The 18,910-nt window shown below is 40.6% G+C and overlaps 1 protein-coding gene across 1 annotated transcript in view; it reads right to left on the bottom strand.

Moving 5' to 3' along the window:
• Positions 1–18,910, bottom strand: part of LOC141116581 (NACHT, LRR and PYD domains-containing protein 3-like) — a 176,248-nt gene that overhangs the window by 10,993 nt on the left and 146,345 nt on the right. The window contains exons 9-12 of the mRNA XM_073608975.1: positions 17,086–17,250; positions 11,108–11,272; positions 6,139–6,303; positions 1,745–1,909 (exon numbers count right to left, since the gene is read on the bottom strand). Coding sequence (XP_073465076.1) covers positions 1,745–1,909; positions 6,139–6,303; positions 11,108–11,272; positions 17,086–17,250 — 660 coding nt within the window. The remainder of the gene's footprint in view (positions 1–1,744; positions 1,910–6,138; positions 6,304–11,107; positions 11,273–17,085; positions 17,251–18,910) is intronic.

The raw sequence follows: 18,910 nt of genomic DNA, 5'->3' as shown, positions 1-18,910 counted from the left end.
GGGGAGCTGCACACTTAAAGGTTTTATACCTTCATGCATAGTATGCATGAAGTTAAACAAATTTTCAGCCTTTACAATCAACCACTTTAAGGCGGGTGCTTATGCAATGCGCATGTGCAGTTTTGATACCAACCTATTTGTGACTGGTTGAACTCAGAGCAGACTGTGTCATACTGCTGTTTCCACCACCCCCTTCTCCCCCTAACTCCTTCCCACCTCCCTTAAATTTTTTCAGCATATGTTTTCCAATGTGTTCCTTGAATAGAGATTTAATATATAGAGATATATTAGAAACAAAGCAATACTTCATAGCGGTTGACATCTTTCCCAGAGCTTCTTCTGGGTTAGTGGGCTCCGGTGTTGTGATTGGCCAGAGCCGCAATGTCGTCACTCTCGTACATGCACGTGGGAGCTGCCGTTCACGGCACCAGCTCGGATGGGATGGCACCCATGGGCCATTCCTTCAGAGCTCATGCACCAGCGATGTCACTGGCTGCATGCATTGGAAATATCTCCTAAACTGTACAGGTTTAGGAGATATTTTCACTATCTATAGGCAAGCCTTTTTATAGGCTTACCTATAGGTAAAATTCTGTAGAGGAAGTTTAATTCCTCTTTAAGGACTGATTTTTTCACCTACTGTAAATGGTGGACTTTGCATGAGGAAATTATTGCCATTGAGTTTGTGTGTAAACGTGTAATACCCCAGTCTTAGTGACAAAACACTACTTGTGGTTTATGGTTATGTGTATCGCTTACTTATTTGAAGTGGATTTATAGAAGCATCCAGTTCTGGGAGCATGTCCGTGAACGCCTCCCAGATCCACATCCCCTGTGTGCCCGCTGGGGCACTCATACAGTGTGCCCTTTGATTACTGTGTGCTTTAGACACAGTTGACCAAAGATTGGGGTAAAGGGCCAATCACAGCAGCCCTTTACCATGTGATCAGCTGTGTCCAATCACAGCTGATCACATGAAAACAAACTTGCCTGATATTAGCATGCCTTTCCTCAAGTACTGTTACAGCATGAGGAGAGGAGGGCCGGTAACTGCCAAGTGTGACAGGGGACATTTACACTGATAATCAGCACACTGATCATCAGTGTGCTGATTATCAGTGCAGCCCCTATCAGTGCCATTCAGTGCTGCCTATCAGTGCTCATCACTGCAGCCCCATCAGAGCACATCAGTGAAGAAGAAAAATTACTTATTTGCAAAACAGACGATAACCAGCAAGTCGAACAGGGCACAATGGCTACACTGTTTACAATGATAATCAGCGCCTCCTCATCAGTGTTGCCTAACAGTGCCTCCTCTTCAGTTGCCATCAGTACCACCTCATCAGTGCCCATCAGTACAACCTCATTAGCGCACAGTGAAGGAGTACAAATTACTTATTTGCTAAATTTTATAACAGAAACTAAGGAAAACTTATTTTTTTCAAAGTTTTTGGTAGTTTTTCACATGTTTTTAGCAAAAAATAAAAAGCCCAGTGGTGATTAAATACCACCAAAAGAAAGCTCTATCTGTCTCAAAAAGAATGATAAAAAATTCATATGGGTACAGTGTTGCATGACTGTGCAGTTGTCATTCAAAGTGTGACAGTACTTAAAGCTGAAAATTGGCCTGGGCAGGAAGCAGGTCAAAAGTGCCCAGTATTGAAGTAGTTCAATATTATTTATGTTGTTTAGATATCAAACTGTCACAGAATATTATTGTCTCAGTCAGTCCTGTTATACTCACTGTAAATTCTCTATCCGGCTTGTTGTCAGCGCTGTCATCAGATCACTGAAATAAGGACCTTCCAGATTGTTCCTAGACAGGTTCAGTGTCCTCAGTGTCTGGGTATTTCTTATTCCAGATGCCAGATGGGGGCAGAAACTGTCTGTCAGCTGATTTCTACCCAAGCTGTAGAAGAAGAGATTAATGTTACCAGAAGAAAATTAATTTCTCTCCCAGAAATGATTTTAACTATTCTCTACATGAATGAAACTAATTTCTCGTTATTGGAATCATTTATATTAGATCACTTTATAAAGCTCCAGTAAATCTAATTTTATAAGGTAATTATTATATTGCAGTAAACACCTCAATATTGTCATCCATGTGTAGAGACGGTGATATATCCATACACAGGATGAGCACAGAATACCACTGACATGACTTGTATTGTGCTATAATCTCCTTGTGTATGGAGCATGAATTGTATCTCCAGTCAGTGTGAGGCCAGAATCGGCATTGCTAATAATTGAATAGGGCGATTTTATTTTATTTATTGCAGGTACTTATATAGAGCTGAAAAATTTACACAGCAATTTACATATATTGTACATTCACATCACTCAGGTGAAAGTACTAACCACATAGAATATCAGATAAAGCACAGTGGCTATTTAACTCTGCTGAGAAGAGCTCTATACCTCATAGGAAGTGTTTGGGAGATCCTCCTGACCCTGAATAGCTGGTGTGTAGTAATGGTGATATCCACCTGACATCGAATAATAGATGTGTTGTGCAGTAATGGGGAGATCTCCCGATACTGAGAAGCAGATGAGGCTCAGATTTCTCATTGCAGTAAGGTCAAATATATTCTTCCGTGTATGTCCTCTTATAATCCTTTCTATTTTATTATTTATAAGACAAAACTGGATGAGTTACCTGTAAAATCCATTTCTTGGAATACATCACAAGACACAGAGCCACCATATTCTTCATTACTTGTGCCACCTACAGGTGATTGGACAGGAAGAGAGGAAGTCCTGCCCTTTATAATCCCTCATAGGAAGTACCTCTGTTTTTCAGCAATCAATAAAACATATAAGTGAGGGATCTCTTTGTCTGAGGACTTAGACTCTTTTTTGTCCTTCTAGAAGGAAAAAAGAAGGGCCACGCAGCTTCTGACTGGCTAACTGTGACAAACAGTATCAAATACATCATGACAGCCCGAACCACAATCTAAGTGTGGGGGTGACCGAGGCCTGGAGAAAACAGATAGTTACACAATGTCCCGGTTAGGATGGAAGGCTAAAACCACCTTCAGCAAAATGACAACTGAAGTAAAAAAGACACCTTGCCTGATGAAGTACCAGAATTAGCTTCCTGTAAGAATGAGCCCCCAGCTTTGATATCCTCTATGCCAAAGTAATGACAACCCGGAACAAAACTTTCTGCATCAAAAGGACCAAAGGAAGTTCCCAAATTTTCTCAAATGGCTGTTTCAACAGCACCACATTGATATCCCAAAGGTCAAATGACTGGAGGTACAATATGGGTAACACCCTGAATAAGGAACACACTAAGAAATGAGCAGCAATTGGCCTTAGAAAAAAAAAAGCCAAATTTTTCCCTTCAACTGTACTCAAGGCCAGTTACATATCAACCTCCAACTGGAAAAAAGCCAAAATTTGGCACACAACCTACTTGAGAGGATTAAAACCTCCTAGCCTTGCACCAGTCCATATACAATATCCTGATCCTGTGGTAAATCTTCCCTTATCCTTCACAACTCTGGCTTGAATAGCATGCCATTAAAACCAACGACTGTAAGGAAGGATGGAAGATTGGAGGCCTGAGCAAGCAGGTAGAGCCCAATCATGTTCTCCTGACAAGCTGATGTGAACGGAATCACCAGCATTCCTTCTATCCAAATTCTGAGGTGTAGACACGGAAGAAGCTGTAATGGAGGAAAGGAATATTCAGAAAGAACTAGTCCAATTAAGCTCACAATGCATCTACAGCAATGCCAAGAGCCAAAAAAAACTTGTCCAGTTTTGCAGTGAACCTGGGTGTCAACAGGTCCACATCTGATGTGTCCCACCTCAAACACAGTGCCCTGAGCAATTCTGGGTGGAAAGCCTACTCCCCTGACAACTGGTGGTGGTTGAGGAAATCAGCCTGCTAATTTCTATTTTCAGAATGTGATCTGCAGACAGAGTGGGGACATGGAGCTCTGTCCAAGTCAAAATCAGGATGAGGCTTCTGGTGCCCCCTAATTTTTGGTGTTTGTCATCAGCCCCCAACAAGAAAAATATAAGGGAGAAAAAATGTTCCTGTCTCCAACTATAGGTTAGAGGATACATCCTCCAGTCTAGACATGGTAGAGTACTGGGATGTGGGGATGTGGGGACATTGGTGAGTCCAACAATTGAGTTATTCTGTGCCTTGACAACAGACCATTCTGTTTTAAAGGTCTGGAACAGAACAAAGCAAAAGGAATCACCTTAACTGAGACAACCCTCTTCCTCCACACTTTTAGCAGACACGAATTAAGGGAAATCTCAGAGATCTGAGAAATGCTGCCTCATTTCCTAGTGCAAGGCTCTTTTCTAGGAAAAGAATCACCTTCATCTGGAATGTGTCCAGGAGCAGTTCCAGATATTCCAATCGATGAGCTTGAACTAACGCAGGTTTCCAGAGATTGAGAACTAACCTTTCCAAAGAGCGTACCATGAGAGATACATTGTGGTCCAGATGAAGAATGGATTGCTCTCTGAGAAGCAGATTGTCCAGGTACCCCAGAATATGCACCCTCTAGATCCTGCGCAGATGGCACGTCTAATGTTCCAGTGCGCATGCACCCCTTGACGCATACACAGTGCACAAGAGGCAGGGCCGAGTGACATCAGACGCCAGTCTGACCGAGCTCAGTTGGGGTGTACAAATAGCAAGGATAGGATATAATTCCCCAGGCACTTTGAGGGAAGGAGGTGTCCACCATACCCCGTGGAACAGCAAATAGGCAGCCCCATACTTGGGACCCGGAACCACTACAATTCTAGGTACTTCACCATGTACAATGCTCTGCTATCAGCTAAGTAGTTACTTTGGCACCAGTGTGTGTATATATCCTCCCTGTCCTCATGGCATCCCTGTCTCCTCTGTCCTTTAAGAAGTGGATGTAAAAGTTTGCTGGTGTTGGATGTGTGCACACTTTCTGTGTATGCACACACATTACCACGACTGATTCCCTCTATCCCAGATCAGTGAACTAAGGTATTTTTGGGTTTGTCAGCTACCATCTTTCTTTCTCAGCCCAAATTACTTGTTAAAGTGTGTCATCATATGGTTAAAGACCCTGGGAGAACCAACTCTATGGTTTCATCTATAGATTAGGAAATCTATAGATTGGTTTAAGGCGATGTGAACAGTAGTGGCTACATATCAATCGATGTGTGAGTATGGGACCTAGCATTATAGCTTATTCAAATTTTAATTGAAGTAACTGTTAATACTTATTAAAATACTCTTTATGTTCAGTTACCTTGTACATCCCCACATCCTGACATGTGTGCCTATTTTGTGATTGTCGCCCAGCACCAGTGTCCCTAGTTGTCACCTCCTTTTGGAGGGGGTCCTTTTACGGTCACAATCCTCCTGGTGTAGGTGAGCACTGAAACCTTTTGTTTAAGCACCATACTATTGGTGAGTTCATGTATAGTTCTGTATACACATGCACACTTGTATCTTGGTACAAAAATTGTATACTGTATTCTAATTAAAGTATGACTTTCTAACTAGAAATATGGAGGTCCTGAAAAAGCGACACTTCAGGTCACGAAACATGTAGAGCGAGCAATTCTTTTTAATCTATGAGGACTGTGGGAATAACCAAGAGGAATACATACATCTCAGTGTTGGCATTTTCTCAGTATTGCTCCACAGGAATTATATGGCTCAAGTATATCATCTAGGACAAACCACTGTGTCCCACAACCCTTTTATAAACAATGTGTTGTATATGTATGAATTTTATGTGAACTATCAAAATTTGTTATTATTTTTATACCTGCCTACAAAGTCCATTATTCCCAAATTTCAGCATTCACAGATTATGTAGGATGTGGCACATTCATACCAAAGGTGTTTGATTGCCACCTGAGGGCAATGCAATCAATTAAATTCCATACTTTTATTATTAAACAAGTGTGATTTAACTGTACTTCTGTCTCGATTCATAATTTCTGACAATAACAAAGTGTGATACAATCCATCAGTTAAATGGCAGTCCGGCATTGAATATATATGAAGACAAAAAGGAGATCCATATACTGCAATTACATTATCATTATTAATTAATGTGGTTTAAATATACAATTTTCCAAGAATATTATGGTCTTAGTCAGTCCTAGTATACTCACTGTAATTCCTCTATCTGGCTTGTTGTCAGAGCTTCCATCAGATCTCTAAAATGAGGACCCTGCAGATTGTTATGTGACAGGTCCAGTGTCCTCATTGTCTGGTTGTTTCTTATTCCAGATGCCAGGTGGGGGCAGGAACTGTCTGTCAGGTGATTATTATACAAACTGTAGAGGGAGAGAAAAATGTTACCAGAAGAAAACAAATTTCTCCCACAAGAATGACTAACTATTCCCTACATGAAAATAACTAAATTTCTCTTTATTGGAAATATTTATAAGATCATTTTATAATCCAGTAAATATAATTAGATCAGAAAATGTTATAATGCAGTAGACACCACATTTTGGTCATCCATGTGATATCTCCATACACAAGATTATCATAGAATACCACTGACTAAAGCATAATATGAGTTATATCTCATTGTGTATGGAGCATTAATCGTATCAGCAGATAGTGTGAGGCTGGAATCAGCTTTGCTAGTGATTAGACGGCGTAATTGTTATCTGATATTCAATTTATTTCTGCTGATAAGAGCTCTGTACTCATAGGAAGTAATGGGGAGATCCCCTGACACTGAATAGCAGATGTACATTAATTGCTTCCCACCTGGCCACTGTACTTATACAGCGGGTGGGACAAGAGCTGTTCTGGGAGGATGTACCCCTATATCTTCATACTCTACCTGCTTTTGCACACCTTGGGGGGTATGTAGCAGTGCGATCTGTGATCACTGGGCCTGGATGAATGAGATTAGGGTACAGAGTTAATGATATTGGCCTTGTGTCATGTGATCACTGTGACCAATCACAGCGATAACACATGTAAATATAGGTCGCTTGTTGCAGTGGGTGGTATAAAAGTCCATTAAACAGTCCATTTTACCAGTAGAAAACATATTAAAAGTCCATAAGGGCTGCCCTGTAAAAAGACACTTGGGAGGGGAAATTCACTTAAGGCAAGCTCTTTGGAGAGTGGTAGCCGACTTTGTATAGCAACAAGGAAAAAGAAAGCAGAAAAGTGCCTCTAAGTGTAATATCTTCATAAAATTTATTAGCATATAAAAAGGGGCAACTCACATAGGATGCAAAAAGTCAGACTCATAAAAGCTGGGTCGACATCAAGGTGTAAGATGGCTATGGTCCGCAAACTGGAAGCCGCGATGCAGGAGGGGAACAGCTGGTCACTCTTATCCAGATCGTCTGGAGCAGGACTCTTGGTGGAGCACAGTGTGGACTGCAGTGCTGGCATATGACATCACCAGAGAATGAGGGTACACAGCGAGTTTCGGAGCATGCGCGATGGAGAGTGCAAGCATGCACGCTCCTTTCTCAAGTTACTCAGGGGATTTGGAAGAGCCGTATTTATATAGCCACAATATACCGTACATAATAATTGATAATAAAAGTAATAAACATGCAGACTATTTAAAAACAAAATAAAAAGACAATAAAATGATATACACCATTGTAGCCATCAACATAGTTACATAGTTACATAGTTAGTCAGGTTGAAAAAAGACACAAGTCTATCCAGTTCAACCATAAAAAAAAAAAAAAAAAAAAAATCGTACAATCCAATATACCCAATTCTATACCCACAGTTGATCCAGAGGAAGGCAAAAAACCCCAGCAGAGCATGCTCCAATATGCTACAGCAGGGGGAAAAATTCCTTCCTAATCCCCCCAAGAGGCAATCAGATTTTCCCTGGATCAACTTTACCTATAAATGCCAGTACCCAGTTATATTATGTACATTTAGGAAAGTATCCAGGCCTTTCTTAAAGCAATCTACTGAGCTAGCCAGAACCATATCTGTCACTGTCACAAAAGTACATGACCACCATCACACCAGTACAGTCCCCAGTGTAGCTATCAACATTTGCACCAGTGTCACCATCACAACAGTACCCGATCACCATTACACCAGTTAGGTGTCATCAATGCAGCCGGCATCATCTGTACCAGTTTCATTAGTGCAGCTAGCAACAACTGTACCTGATCACTATCACACCAGTACCTGAACATCATCATACCAGTACAAAATCACCAGAGCCAGCATAACCTGAATGTCATGTCCCAAAAAAGGTACATAAGCAAGGAGGCCTTCTAGAGTCTGAGCATGAAAGATGAGAGCAGTGGGGAACTCTCACTGTCAGATATGGATTCTGAATAGGAACCCATGAAGAGCAGTGGTTCATTAACCAATTCAGGGAGGAAAGGGTTCCAACAAAAAGAATAAGGCATCTTAAACAGCAGCACAGTACATCCTGCCAAAGTGGCGAGCACCAGCACGCGCAGTACACCAAGATGAAAGGCCAAATACAAATAGTAGGGTGTCACATCAGCCGCAAAGGATTATGGCCCATACTAGTGTCCCATAGGTGCTTTCAAATCCTTTATGGCTTCACTCTAATTCAGCAGCACCTATTATCCCCCCATTTACAGTGCAGCCAGGTACTCAGATAGAAACCGAACATTTTATGCCCATTCATTTTTTAATTTCTTTTTCACCAATGATGTATTCATTTTAATTGTGGACCAATGTAATCTGTATGATCCTGCCAATAATCCAAATTCATCTTTATGCCTGTCTGTTTCAGTAAAAGCCCTTCACAGTTGTAAAATTTAAAATCTTTCTTGACCTTACCCTAAATATAGGATTCACAAAGAAAAATGAACTTCACTCCTATTAGTCCACACACCCCATGCACCATATGCGAAAGTATTCTTTCATTATGCTCAGGATTCATTATACAATTATGAGATTTCTACACTTCAATGACAATTCTCTCTGTCCTTTCCAAAATTATTCTGCATATGACAAGCTGTGCAAAATTAGTCAGCTTTTCAATTTTTTTCTTCAAAGCTCTCCAAAGTGTATACTCCTGACAAAAATATATATGTTGATGAGTTCCTCATCCGTTTTACAGATAGCCTGGGCATCAAACTGTATACAGTATGCCCAATAAACATGCCAGGTATGGGGTGAAGTTATACAAACTTGTTGAGAGGGCCACAGGGTACATTCATGACTTCCGGGTTTATGAAGGAAAAGACAGCCAACTGGATCCCCCTGGATGTCAAACCTGGGGAGCAGTGGAAAAATTGTGTGGTAAATTGTATCAACCCTGTCCATTAGTGATACCACCTCTATGTGAACAAGTTTTACACCAGATTTTGAAGAGCTTTGGGTGGGAAGAAGCCTTTTCCCCAGTGTCCAGGTCTTACCTGACCGAGGTCCTAAGCCTGATGCTTCTGCCTGCCACCTTGACCAATCCTTGGTCTGTTTGCTGATCACATCTCTGCCTGCTGCCTGGTCCGTTATTGACCATGTTCCTGCCTTTTGCCTGGGCCAGTCTTTTGCAAGTTTACCGATCACATCTCTGCCTGGCACCAGTACTGATCTTCTGTGGACAACTGAACTACTGGAACCACAGGTACTCTTTTGTTTACCCTTTGTTTAGCTTCCTGTACTTCCAGCCAGTGAACATAGCAGGCCTAACCTACTGGTACATAGTTGCTCTATAGCAAAATGCTATTTTAGGAACAGGGACTACTGTAGGTGAAGTTACACTATGCTATATTCACTAACCACTTATACAGAGGTGATTACAGTACTTGCTATGCCTTTTAGAAAATACGTTGGGGTAATTGCTTCCTAAAATGTGGTCATTTTGTGGGTGTTTGCACTGTCCTGGTGCTCCATGGTCTCAGAAAATGTGATAGGTAGTCAGAAATCTTGATAATTTATGCCACTAGAATGCCTAAAGCTGCTCCTAGGATATTGGGCCTCTCTATGAGGCTAGGCTGTGAAAAAGACTCACACGTGGTATCCCCATACTCAGGAAAAAGTAGCAGAATGTGTTTTGGGATGTAATTCTAAGTATGTCAATGCCCCTATGTTTGAAATATCTTAGAAATTGACAACTTTGTGTAAAAAAAAAAAAAAATCTTTCTACATTTTGTAAAACTTGTGGCCAAAAATGCATTTTCCAAGAATCATTATGCCTGTTAGAAAATACAATGGGGTGTTTTTCTTTCCAGAATGGGGTCATTTTGTGGGCATATCCACTGTTTTGATGCTTCAGGGTCTCAAAAAGGCGATAGATAGTTAGGAAATTACATGTGTAATGCCTAGATTGTCTGAATGGTGCACCTTGAATTTTGGACCTCTCTATGTGGCTAGACTATGCCATACTTGAGAGGAGTAGCATGAAGTGTTTTGGAGTGTAATTGCAAGTATGCCTAAGCTATGTGTGAGAAATAACTGTGACAAACCCCCCTAATTTGGTTTACTTTCATAATTTTCCCAAAAATTGTGGTAAAAAATACTTTCAATTTACAAATTTCACTAAGCCCCTTACTAAATACCTTGGTAGTTTTATACACAGTATCTGTTCTTTTCACAAAAGAAATGTAGCAGAATACATTTTGGCCTACATTTATGAAGAATGTTTATTTTTTTGGTGAATAAATACCACAAAAAAAGCTCTGTCTCAAAAAATTATACAAATTTTATTTGGATACTGTTGGCAGAAAGTGGTTAATTGGTATATCGGTGACATATAAATAGCAGAAGTGTAGTAATGGAGTGATTCCCCTGAAACTGAATAGCAGATGATCATGTTAGGTGACAGGAAGCTCATGTGAGGCTCTGATTGCTCACTGCAGTAAGATCATATTTCCCTGTTTATGATTTCCTATAATCTCATCTGTTTTACTAGTTACCAGACAATACAGAATATCAGACTTTAGCAATGTTGTATGAAATGACTATTTCATGTCTAATAATAGAGTGTGATAAGATCCAAGATACAGGCAACAGTCTAGGCTTGGCTATATACAGATGCAAAAAACGGATCCATAGAATTGACATTATTCGTATTTATTTATTATATTATTTATATAATTTAGATATAAAACATTCCCAGAATATTATTGTCTCAGCCAATCCTGTTATACTCACTGTAATTCCTCTATCCGGCTTGTTGTCAGAGCTGCCATCAGATCACTAAAATGACATCCATCCAGATTGTTATATGACAGGTTCAGTGTCCTCAGTGTCTGGTTATTTCTTATTCCAGATGTCAGGTGGGGGCAGGAACTGTCTGTTAGGTGAGTATTAACCAAACTGTAGAAGAAGAAAAGACTGTTAGTAGAAGAAAATTAATTTCTCCCGGAGTCATCTATATTAAATCACTTTGTAAAACTCCAGTAAATAAAATTTGATGAGAAAAAGGTTCTAATGGAGTAGACTCACCAATATTATCATCCATGTGTAGAGACAGTGATATCTTCATACACAGGATGACCACAGAATACCACTGACATGACTCATATTGTACTATAATCTCCTTGTGTACAGCGCATGAATTGTATCAGCAAACATTATGAGGCCAGAGATTGGACAGGATAATTTGTATCTGATATTCTATTTACCTCTGCTCAGTGGCAGCCTATCCATAGGGGGCGCATGGGCGCCACCCCCCCAGGCAGTCACAAAAAAAAGTAAAAAAAAAATGTAATACTGGACCTTTAAAAAAAAAATTCAAAAAAAGGTCCTTAAGTGTTTGGACGCCGGACACAGTGCACTTATGGGAAGCACCACGTCTATGCAAGATTGAGATTGCAGACGCGGAGCTTCATTTGCGGCGTTTATCCCGCCTTGCAGTGCTTTCCGAAGAGCTGAGTAGCTTCCGCCCGGCGCTCATAGTATCTATTACTACAGCCGGGCGGTTTGATTGACATCTCAGTTTGATGTCACTTCCTGTTTTCTTTCTCCCATTGCGCCCAGGAGAGAGGAAACAGGAAGTATGAGAGCAGCGGACGGACCCCTCCATCGCCGTTGTGGAAGAGGACACCGCAGGAGAGGACAACACACAGCAAGGTAAGTAGTACCACTGTGCTCCCGCAGAGAACGGGGGGAGGGGGGTTCAATGTGACACAGGCAAGGCTGCATTTGGGGGACACAGGCAAGGCTGCATTTGGGGGACACAAGCAAGGCTACATTTGGGGGACACAGGCAAGGCTGCATTTGGGGGACACAGGCAAGGCTGCATTTGGGGGACACAGGCAAGGCTGCATTTGGGGGACACAGGCTGCATTTGGGGGACACGGGCTGCATTTAGTGAGACACAGACTGCATTTGGGGGACACAGGCTGCATTTGGTGGGACACGGGCTGCATTTGGTGGGACACGGGCTGCATTTTATGGGACACAGGCTGCATTTTATGGGACACAGGCTGCATGTAAGGACGGACTCCGCTGGGGACACCTGATGGCATCTGGTGGCAGGTGACATGGCTAGTGACACGCTCAGGGCTCCCACTGATTCTGCATTATAGTGAGTTGAATGATTTAATTTTATATTACAATGTAATAATAGAAATAATGTGCTTCAATCATCCTGACACCATAACAACCATGGTGCCAGGATGATTGAAGTGCTAACACCAGGTGTTTGGAATATCTTTATCTGCTGATTGTTAAACTTTCTAGAATACACATATTTCTATTTTTGTGTATGATCTTGCCTGCTGTCCCTCCATCCCTCTCCCTCCATCCCTCGTTCATCTCAGATGCTAACCTCACCACCTTAGAGACACGCCCACTATTTCGCTGAAACCACGCCCATTTTCACCAAGTGGGAGGGGTCATAAAGGAAGGGCGGGGTCTGGCACCCCCTATCTTAAAACTTCACCAGTCGCTACTACCTCTGCTGATAAGTACCCTGTATTCATAGGAGATCCTAACACCGAAAAGCAGACGAGCAGTAATGGGGAGAACCTCCTGACAGTGAATAGTGAATGTATGGTAATGGGAAAATAACCCTGACACTGAAAAACGAATGTTTAGTAAGGTAGACATCCTCACTCAGTATGGTAGATGTATAGTAATGGGGAGATCCCTCTGACTCAGAATAGTACATATGTAGTGATGGGGAGATCCCCTTGACAGTAAATACTAAATGTTTAGTAATGGGGAGATCCCCTGACACTCAACAGGTGTGTACACTTGGATGTGTAAATCAAAGTTTAAAAAGATGAAAGCTGTACCATAAGTTTTGGCTCACATAATCATTTCAGATGTCAAACATGAACTTACATCCAATCCCAAGTATTTATTTAAAATATATTCTCCTGACAGTGAATTGTGGATGGGTATTAATGGGGAGATCTCCCTGACATGGAATAGTAGATGTAGGAAGAGTACAGAAGATGCCTTTGCATTAGGTCTGCATATGGTATTGAGTCAACTTGAGGGCTCGGGAAACTATGGGAAAATGCAATTTATAGTTCTTAGCTCAGCCTTTAACACCAATTATTCTATTGCTGAAGCTGGGTCTGACACTCTCCATCTACCTTTGGATTAAGGATTTTTTTGGCAAACAGATGGTGGTTAAAATTAGTTGATATTTCTCTTCTGAGTGACAATTAAAAACTGGATCTTTGCAGGGCTGTTTGTTGATCCACCTTTTTTATATTCTTTATACCTATAATTGTACCTCATACTACTGTACAAACAGCATTATTACATTTGCTAATAGTACAATGGTGGTGGGTTGCATTAAAGCAGGGCATGTACAGAGCGTAGGTTGTCAAGTAGAATGATATGCAGAAATTCATTTAACCTTTAACACAAGGAAAACTAAAGGGCTAATTGTAGGTTTTAGGAAAAATGAGACTACAATAGCTCCACTTTTCATTTAATCAGTGGTGTTGAGACGGCCTCCGTTTTCAAGTTTCTTGGTGTATACATTTTATACTGAATCTTTCATGAACATAAATGTATATGCTGTTTAAAAAAAAAAAAAAAATCACAGCAACTATTATAATGCTTTAGGGGAGAACGTATTAGAGACGTTTTATTGTTCATCAACTGAGATTGTATTGGTGTGCTTAATTTTAGTAAGGTACCCAAATTGTACTCGGGCTGACAGGAACACTCTCCCTAGTAGAAATGTTTTTATAGAGCAGAGAAAATAAGTTATTTTTGCCATCCTGGCTATCATTTATACAAATTATTACCATTGGGAGGACTTTATAGGTATATAAAGATAAAATAAATACCCTGTTTCCCCGAAAATAAGACCTAGCGTGATTGTCGGTGATGGCTGCAATATAAGCCCTATCCCCCAAATAAGCCCTAGTTAAAGTCCTTGTAGGTCTTCTTTTCAGGGTAAGGCTTATTTTCGGGGAAACAGGGTAGGGCTTATTTGGGGGGTAGGGCTTATATTGCAGCCATCACCGACAATCACGCTAGGTCTTATTTTCGGGGAAACAGGGTAGCTGCAGATTTTTTTAAGGTAATGAATGTGCCTTTGTCTTGCAGGTTTTTTTGTTTGTTTTGTACAGACAGTACAGTTACAATACAATTCAATACAGGAGGAATCAGAGGGCCCTGCTCATTAGAGCTTACAATCTAGGAATAGCTAATATTCATTAATGGGAGCTTTCCCTTGGCATTGAATAGCAGATGTGTAGTAATTGGGAGATCCTCATAACATTGAATAGTGGATGTGCAGTAATGAGGAGATCCCACTGACACTGAATAGCATATTTACAGTAATGGGGAGATCCGCAGACACTGAACAGAGGACGTATAATAATGGGGAGATCACCTGACACAGAATAGCAGATGGTCATTTTAGGTGATAGGAAACTCACGTGAGACTCTGATTGCTCATTGCAATAAGATAAGCTCCCCCTATGTATGACATACTACTATAACCTTATGAATTTTACTAATGTGGGGATCTAATGCCCTACTGTTTGCTTATAATATCACATGGTCCTGTATAATTATGTATCAGCACTTCCTGTCTCCGGGAGGCTGGCTTTGAAAAACCCTAGAAGGAGGAAGTGGCACAATAACCAGAATAAGCTAGAGCCAGTTTAAACAGTATAGGAATGTAGTGCAGGGATAGTAAATCAAAGGGGTCTGTTAGTCCCAAATAGGAAAAAGTCTATAAAAGTCATTTAAAAGTCCATAAATCCTTTAAAAACCCACATTTCAGACAGCTTGTTATTAAAGAGTAGAAGCAAAACTCTATGCTGTATAAACAATGACAGGGAAACAAACAAGTGCCATCTAAGTGTAGTGGTTAGTGAAAACAGGATTTTATTGCGCTAAAATCAAGCCACTCACAAGACTGTATAAGAAAAGCTCTTCTATTCTCCACTCTCTGGGTGTCCAAACTGTTTAATTCCCACTGGGATGGATGGGAAAAGCTCCCATGGAGTATCCCCAGCAGGGAGCTGTAGCCAGATTAGGCATCTAAAAGATACTTCTGGTAGTAAGAGGTCTTGTTGCATGTCACATTAGAAACTGCTAGGGACTAAAGTGCAAAAAGTGCAGATAGGCTGACTTTGGGTTCCACTGCCACACCACAGTTTCTGTGTGTGAGAAGTTGCATTCCAGGCTGGTTGGACAACAGCTGGAGTGTCTCCCCATCACTGCAGATCTTGTATTTTGGTCTCTAACAACTGGACTTTGCTGCAGCATTTACCTAGAGGTATCTCTATTAATAACTATATATACCTGAGTAAAGTGGAAAATTCTACCATAAACTCTTGATGGGCCCTTTGCTAATAATACCTGTTTGTACCATGGATGTATGTACTATAATTCATTTGTTCTTATGTAAAGCTTGTATTATTTCCATACTAGTGTGCATCTATATACTAATGGTTAAAGTTACATGCTGGTTGCAGTAATCCCTCTGCTACCAATTACTACCAATTATTACCAATCCCGCTGATCACAGAAGCACTGCCATTAAACACACTCTTCCACTTAGTGAAAGTTGATGTAGGAAATTACAAACAACATAACCAGGCATTGAATTCCACAAGAACTATGGAGACTCCTATCTCATTCACCTACAGTGCACAGAAAGGGACTATCTTCAGACCCTTCCTCCTTCGCAAAAAAGAGACATCAGGGGTCTGTTCAGTCCCGATTTCTCTCCAAAGCCCTGTCCCCCCACAAAAAAACTGTAAAAAGTATAAAAAAAACTTTAAAATTGTGCCTGATAAAAACAAATAAAAAAAAACTAAAAACATAGTAACGCCCCTTTCACATTTTCAGGCGGACCCAATCGGATCCTCCATTATCCTCTATGGAGCTGTGGATGTAAACTGACTTATGTCCGTTTACACCCACCTACATCCAATCAACTAAAAACAGACGTTATATACAGTATATCCATATAGTGGATCGGATGGTAGTAGGTGTACTGTAGGTGAGCAGGCTGTGTCTGTTCTGCATAAGCAAAGCGGACATGGACAGCCATCCGCCTGCTCAACGGGGATCAGTGAACAGATTCCCCACTGAGAAAGCATGTGGAAGGGGCCTAAAGGTAGATTTAGATATGCATCAAAGTCTCCCTAGCATCTGCGCCCAATCACGTTCCAGCGGCTACTGTCAGGCAGTGATGAAGCCATCTGCTGCTTCCTCACTGCCTGTTTTAACTCCATGTATTGCACGTGGTTGCAAGACATTTGCAGGACTTCCCTATTGGCTTACATGTTTCTAGAGACTATTATTGCTTAATGTTGAATTAATATTAATAATATGAGTTTGAATATGATAAAGAAAAATTATAATATCAATAACACATATGCAAATGAATATGAATAATATGAAATCCTGCTACAATGTTCTGGTTCTCCTAATAACCCCCCAAAGAAGGGCTACCCAAGTTACCAGACAATATCAGATCTCAGAATATCAGATTTTAGCAATGTTTTATGAAATTACTATTTCATGGCTGATAACAGAATGGGATACGATCCAAGAATTAGACAACAGCCAGGAACTGGATATTAATGGAGTCTAAATATTGATTTTGATTACATTTTCATATTTATATATAATTCATGTGGTTTAGATATAAAACTGTATCAGAATATTACTGTCTCAGTCAGTCCTGTTATACTCACTGTAATTGCTCTATCCGGCTTGTTGTCAGAGCTGCCATCAGATCACATAAATGAGGACCCTGCAGATTGTTATATGACAGGCTCAGTATCCTCAGTGTCTGGTTAGTTCTTATTCCAGATGCCAGGTGGGGGCAGGAACTGTCTACCAACTGATTTCTATCCAATCTGTAGAAGAAGAGAAAAAAACATTAAAATGAAGGTCTCCCCAGGAATGAATGTAACTATTCTTTACATGAATGGAACTCATTTTCTTTATTTGAATCATTTATATTAGATCACAATTCCAGTAAATATAATTTTATAAGAAAAATCCTATAATGGAGTACACATCCCAATATCTCCATACACCGCCAGTACATCAGAACTGATCAATTTTCAAATATATATACCATAATTTGTAAAAACTATAACTTTCACAAAAAATAACTAATATACACTTATTGGGATTTTTTTTTTTTTTTTTTACCAAAGACATGTAGCAGAATACATTTTGGCCTAAATTTATGAAGAACTTTGATTGTATTGGATATCTTTTATAAGAGAAAGTAAAAAATATTTATTTTATTCAAATTTTTTTCTTTTATATCACAAAAAAACAAAAACCCAGTGATCAAATACCACAAAAAGAAAGCTCTGTTTGTGGGGAAAAAAATGATAAAAATTTGATTTGCTTACAGTGTTGCTTGACCGAACAATTGCAAGTTAAAGTAGCGCAGTGCTGAATAGCAATAAAAACCTTGGTCATAAAGGGGATAAGACTTTACCGAGTTGAGGTGATTGGAAATCTGATATTCTGGGGGCGTGGCCGGAAGCCGACCTAGATGGCTGCCTGCTAATCTGCTCTGAGGAACGGTGGCTTTCTATAGCACAAAGCGATGGATAATCACCCTCAGCACACAAACCAAATGGGTCACTTGTCTCACTACACCCCCAAGATCATGTCCAAGTGGAAACTCACGGAGTTCTATCCGCTCCCTGACAAAACCATCAAAATGGTGCTGGCGGACATGCAGCCGTCATCCACACAGACACAGCTGAATGCTGTTGAAGACTCTCTGCCTTCTCCTCACCTACCTGGGATCGGCTCCCTGGCCTCCACTGCTTCCATGAGTCCTGCCAAATCCAAGCAGAGGCTGTCACAGGACACAGCACAGAAAGATGAGGTGAGCCCTGCTACACTAGCACCCCCTGTGTACTCAGCTATAAACAACTCTATAGATGCATATCCCACTACAAACCAGCCAGTATTAGATACTACATTAACAGATATGCTCCTTACATTGCAAACCTCCATCCACTCTGATTTCATTAGAATGAAGCACCACTTTACCTCAGAAATATCACACATGGGAGAGAGCGTCACAGCCATTGAAGCTAAAATGGGAGAAGTGACCACCTCCTTCAATGATTTAGTGGATGCACAGAGCAAGGGAGCTGAAGATATAGACTATATGAAAGCCAAAATCGCAGACTTAGAAGACCGCTCAAGATGGAATAATTAAAAATTAGAGGCAAATCTGAGTCTGTCCAACCATCCGCACTGGAAGAATACTTCATACAATTGATGTCCACTTTTTTACCCGACATCGCCCCAGGAGAATTTACCATTGACCGCATGCATCGGCTGCCAAAACTGCCACACTTGCCTGATACAGTCCCAAGAGACACTATTGCCAGGATACACTTTTTCCATGTTAAGGAAAATCTGATGTGTGCTACATGCAACCACTCTGAGTATCCCCAGCCATACACCAACTTGGCTTTTTACGCTGACCTATCTAAACGTACCATGCTGCAACACAAAAATCTTGCAACTATTATTAAA

Source organism: Aquarana catesbeiana, linkage group LG13 (genome assembly GCF_042186555.1).
Source record: "Aquarana catesbeiana isolate 2022-GZ linkage group LG13, ASM4218655v1, whole genome shotgun sequence".
Taxonomy (NCBI): Eukaryota; Metazoa; Chordata; class Amphibia; order Anura; family Ranidae; genus Aquarana; species Aquarana catesbeiana.
This window is presented reverse-complemented; position numbering and strand designations above follow the sequence as displayed.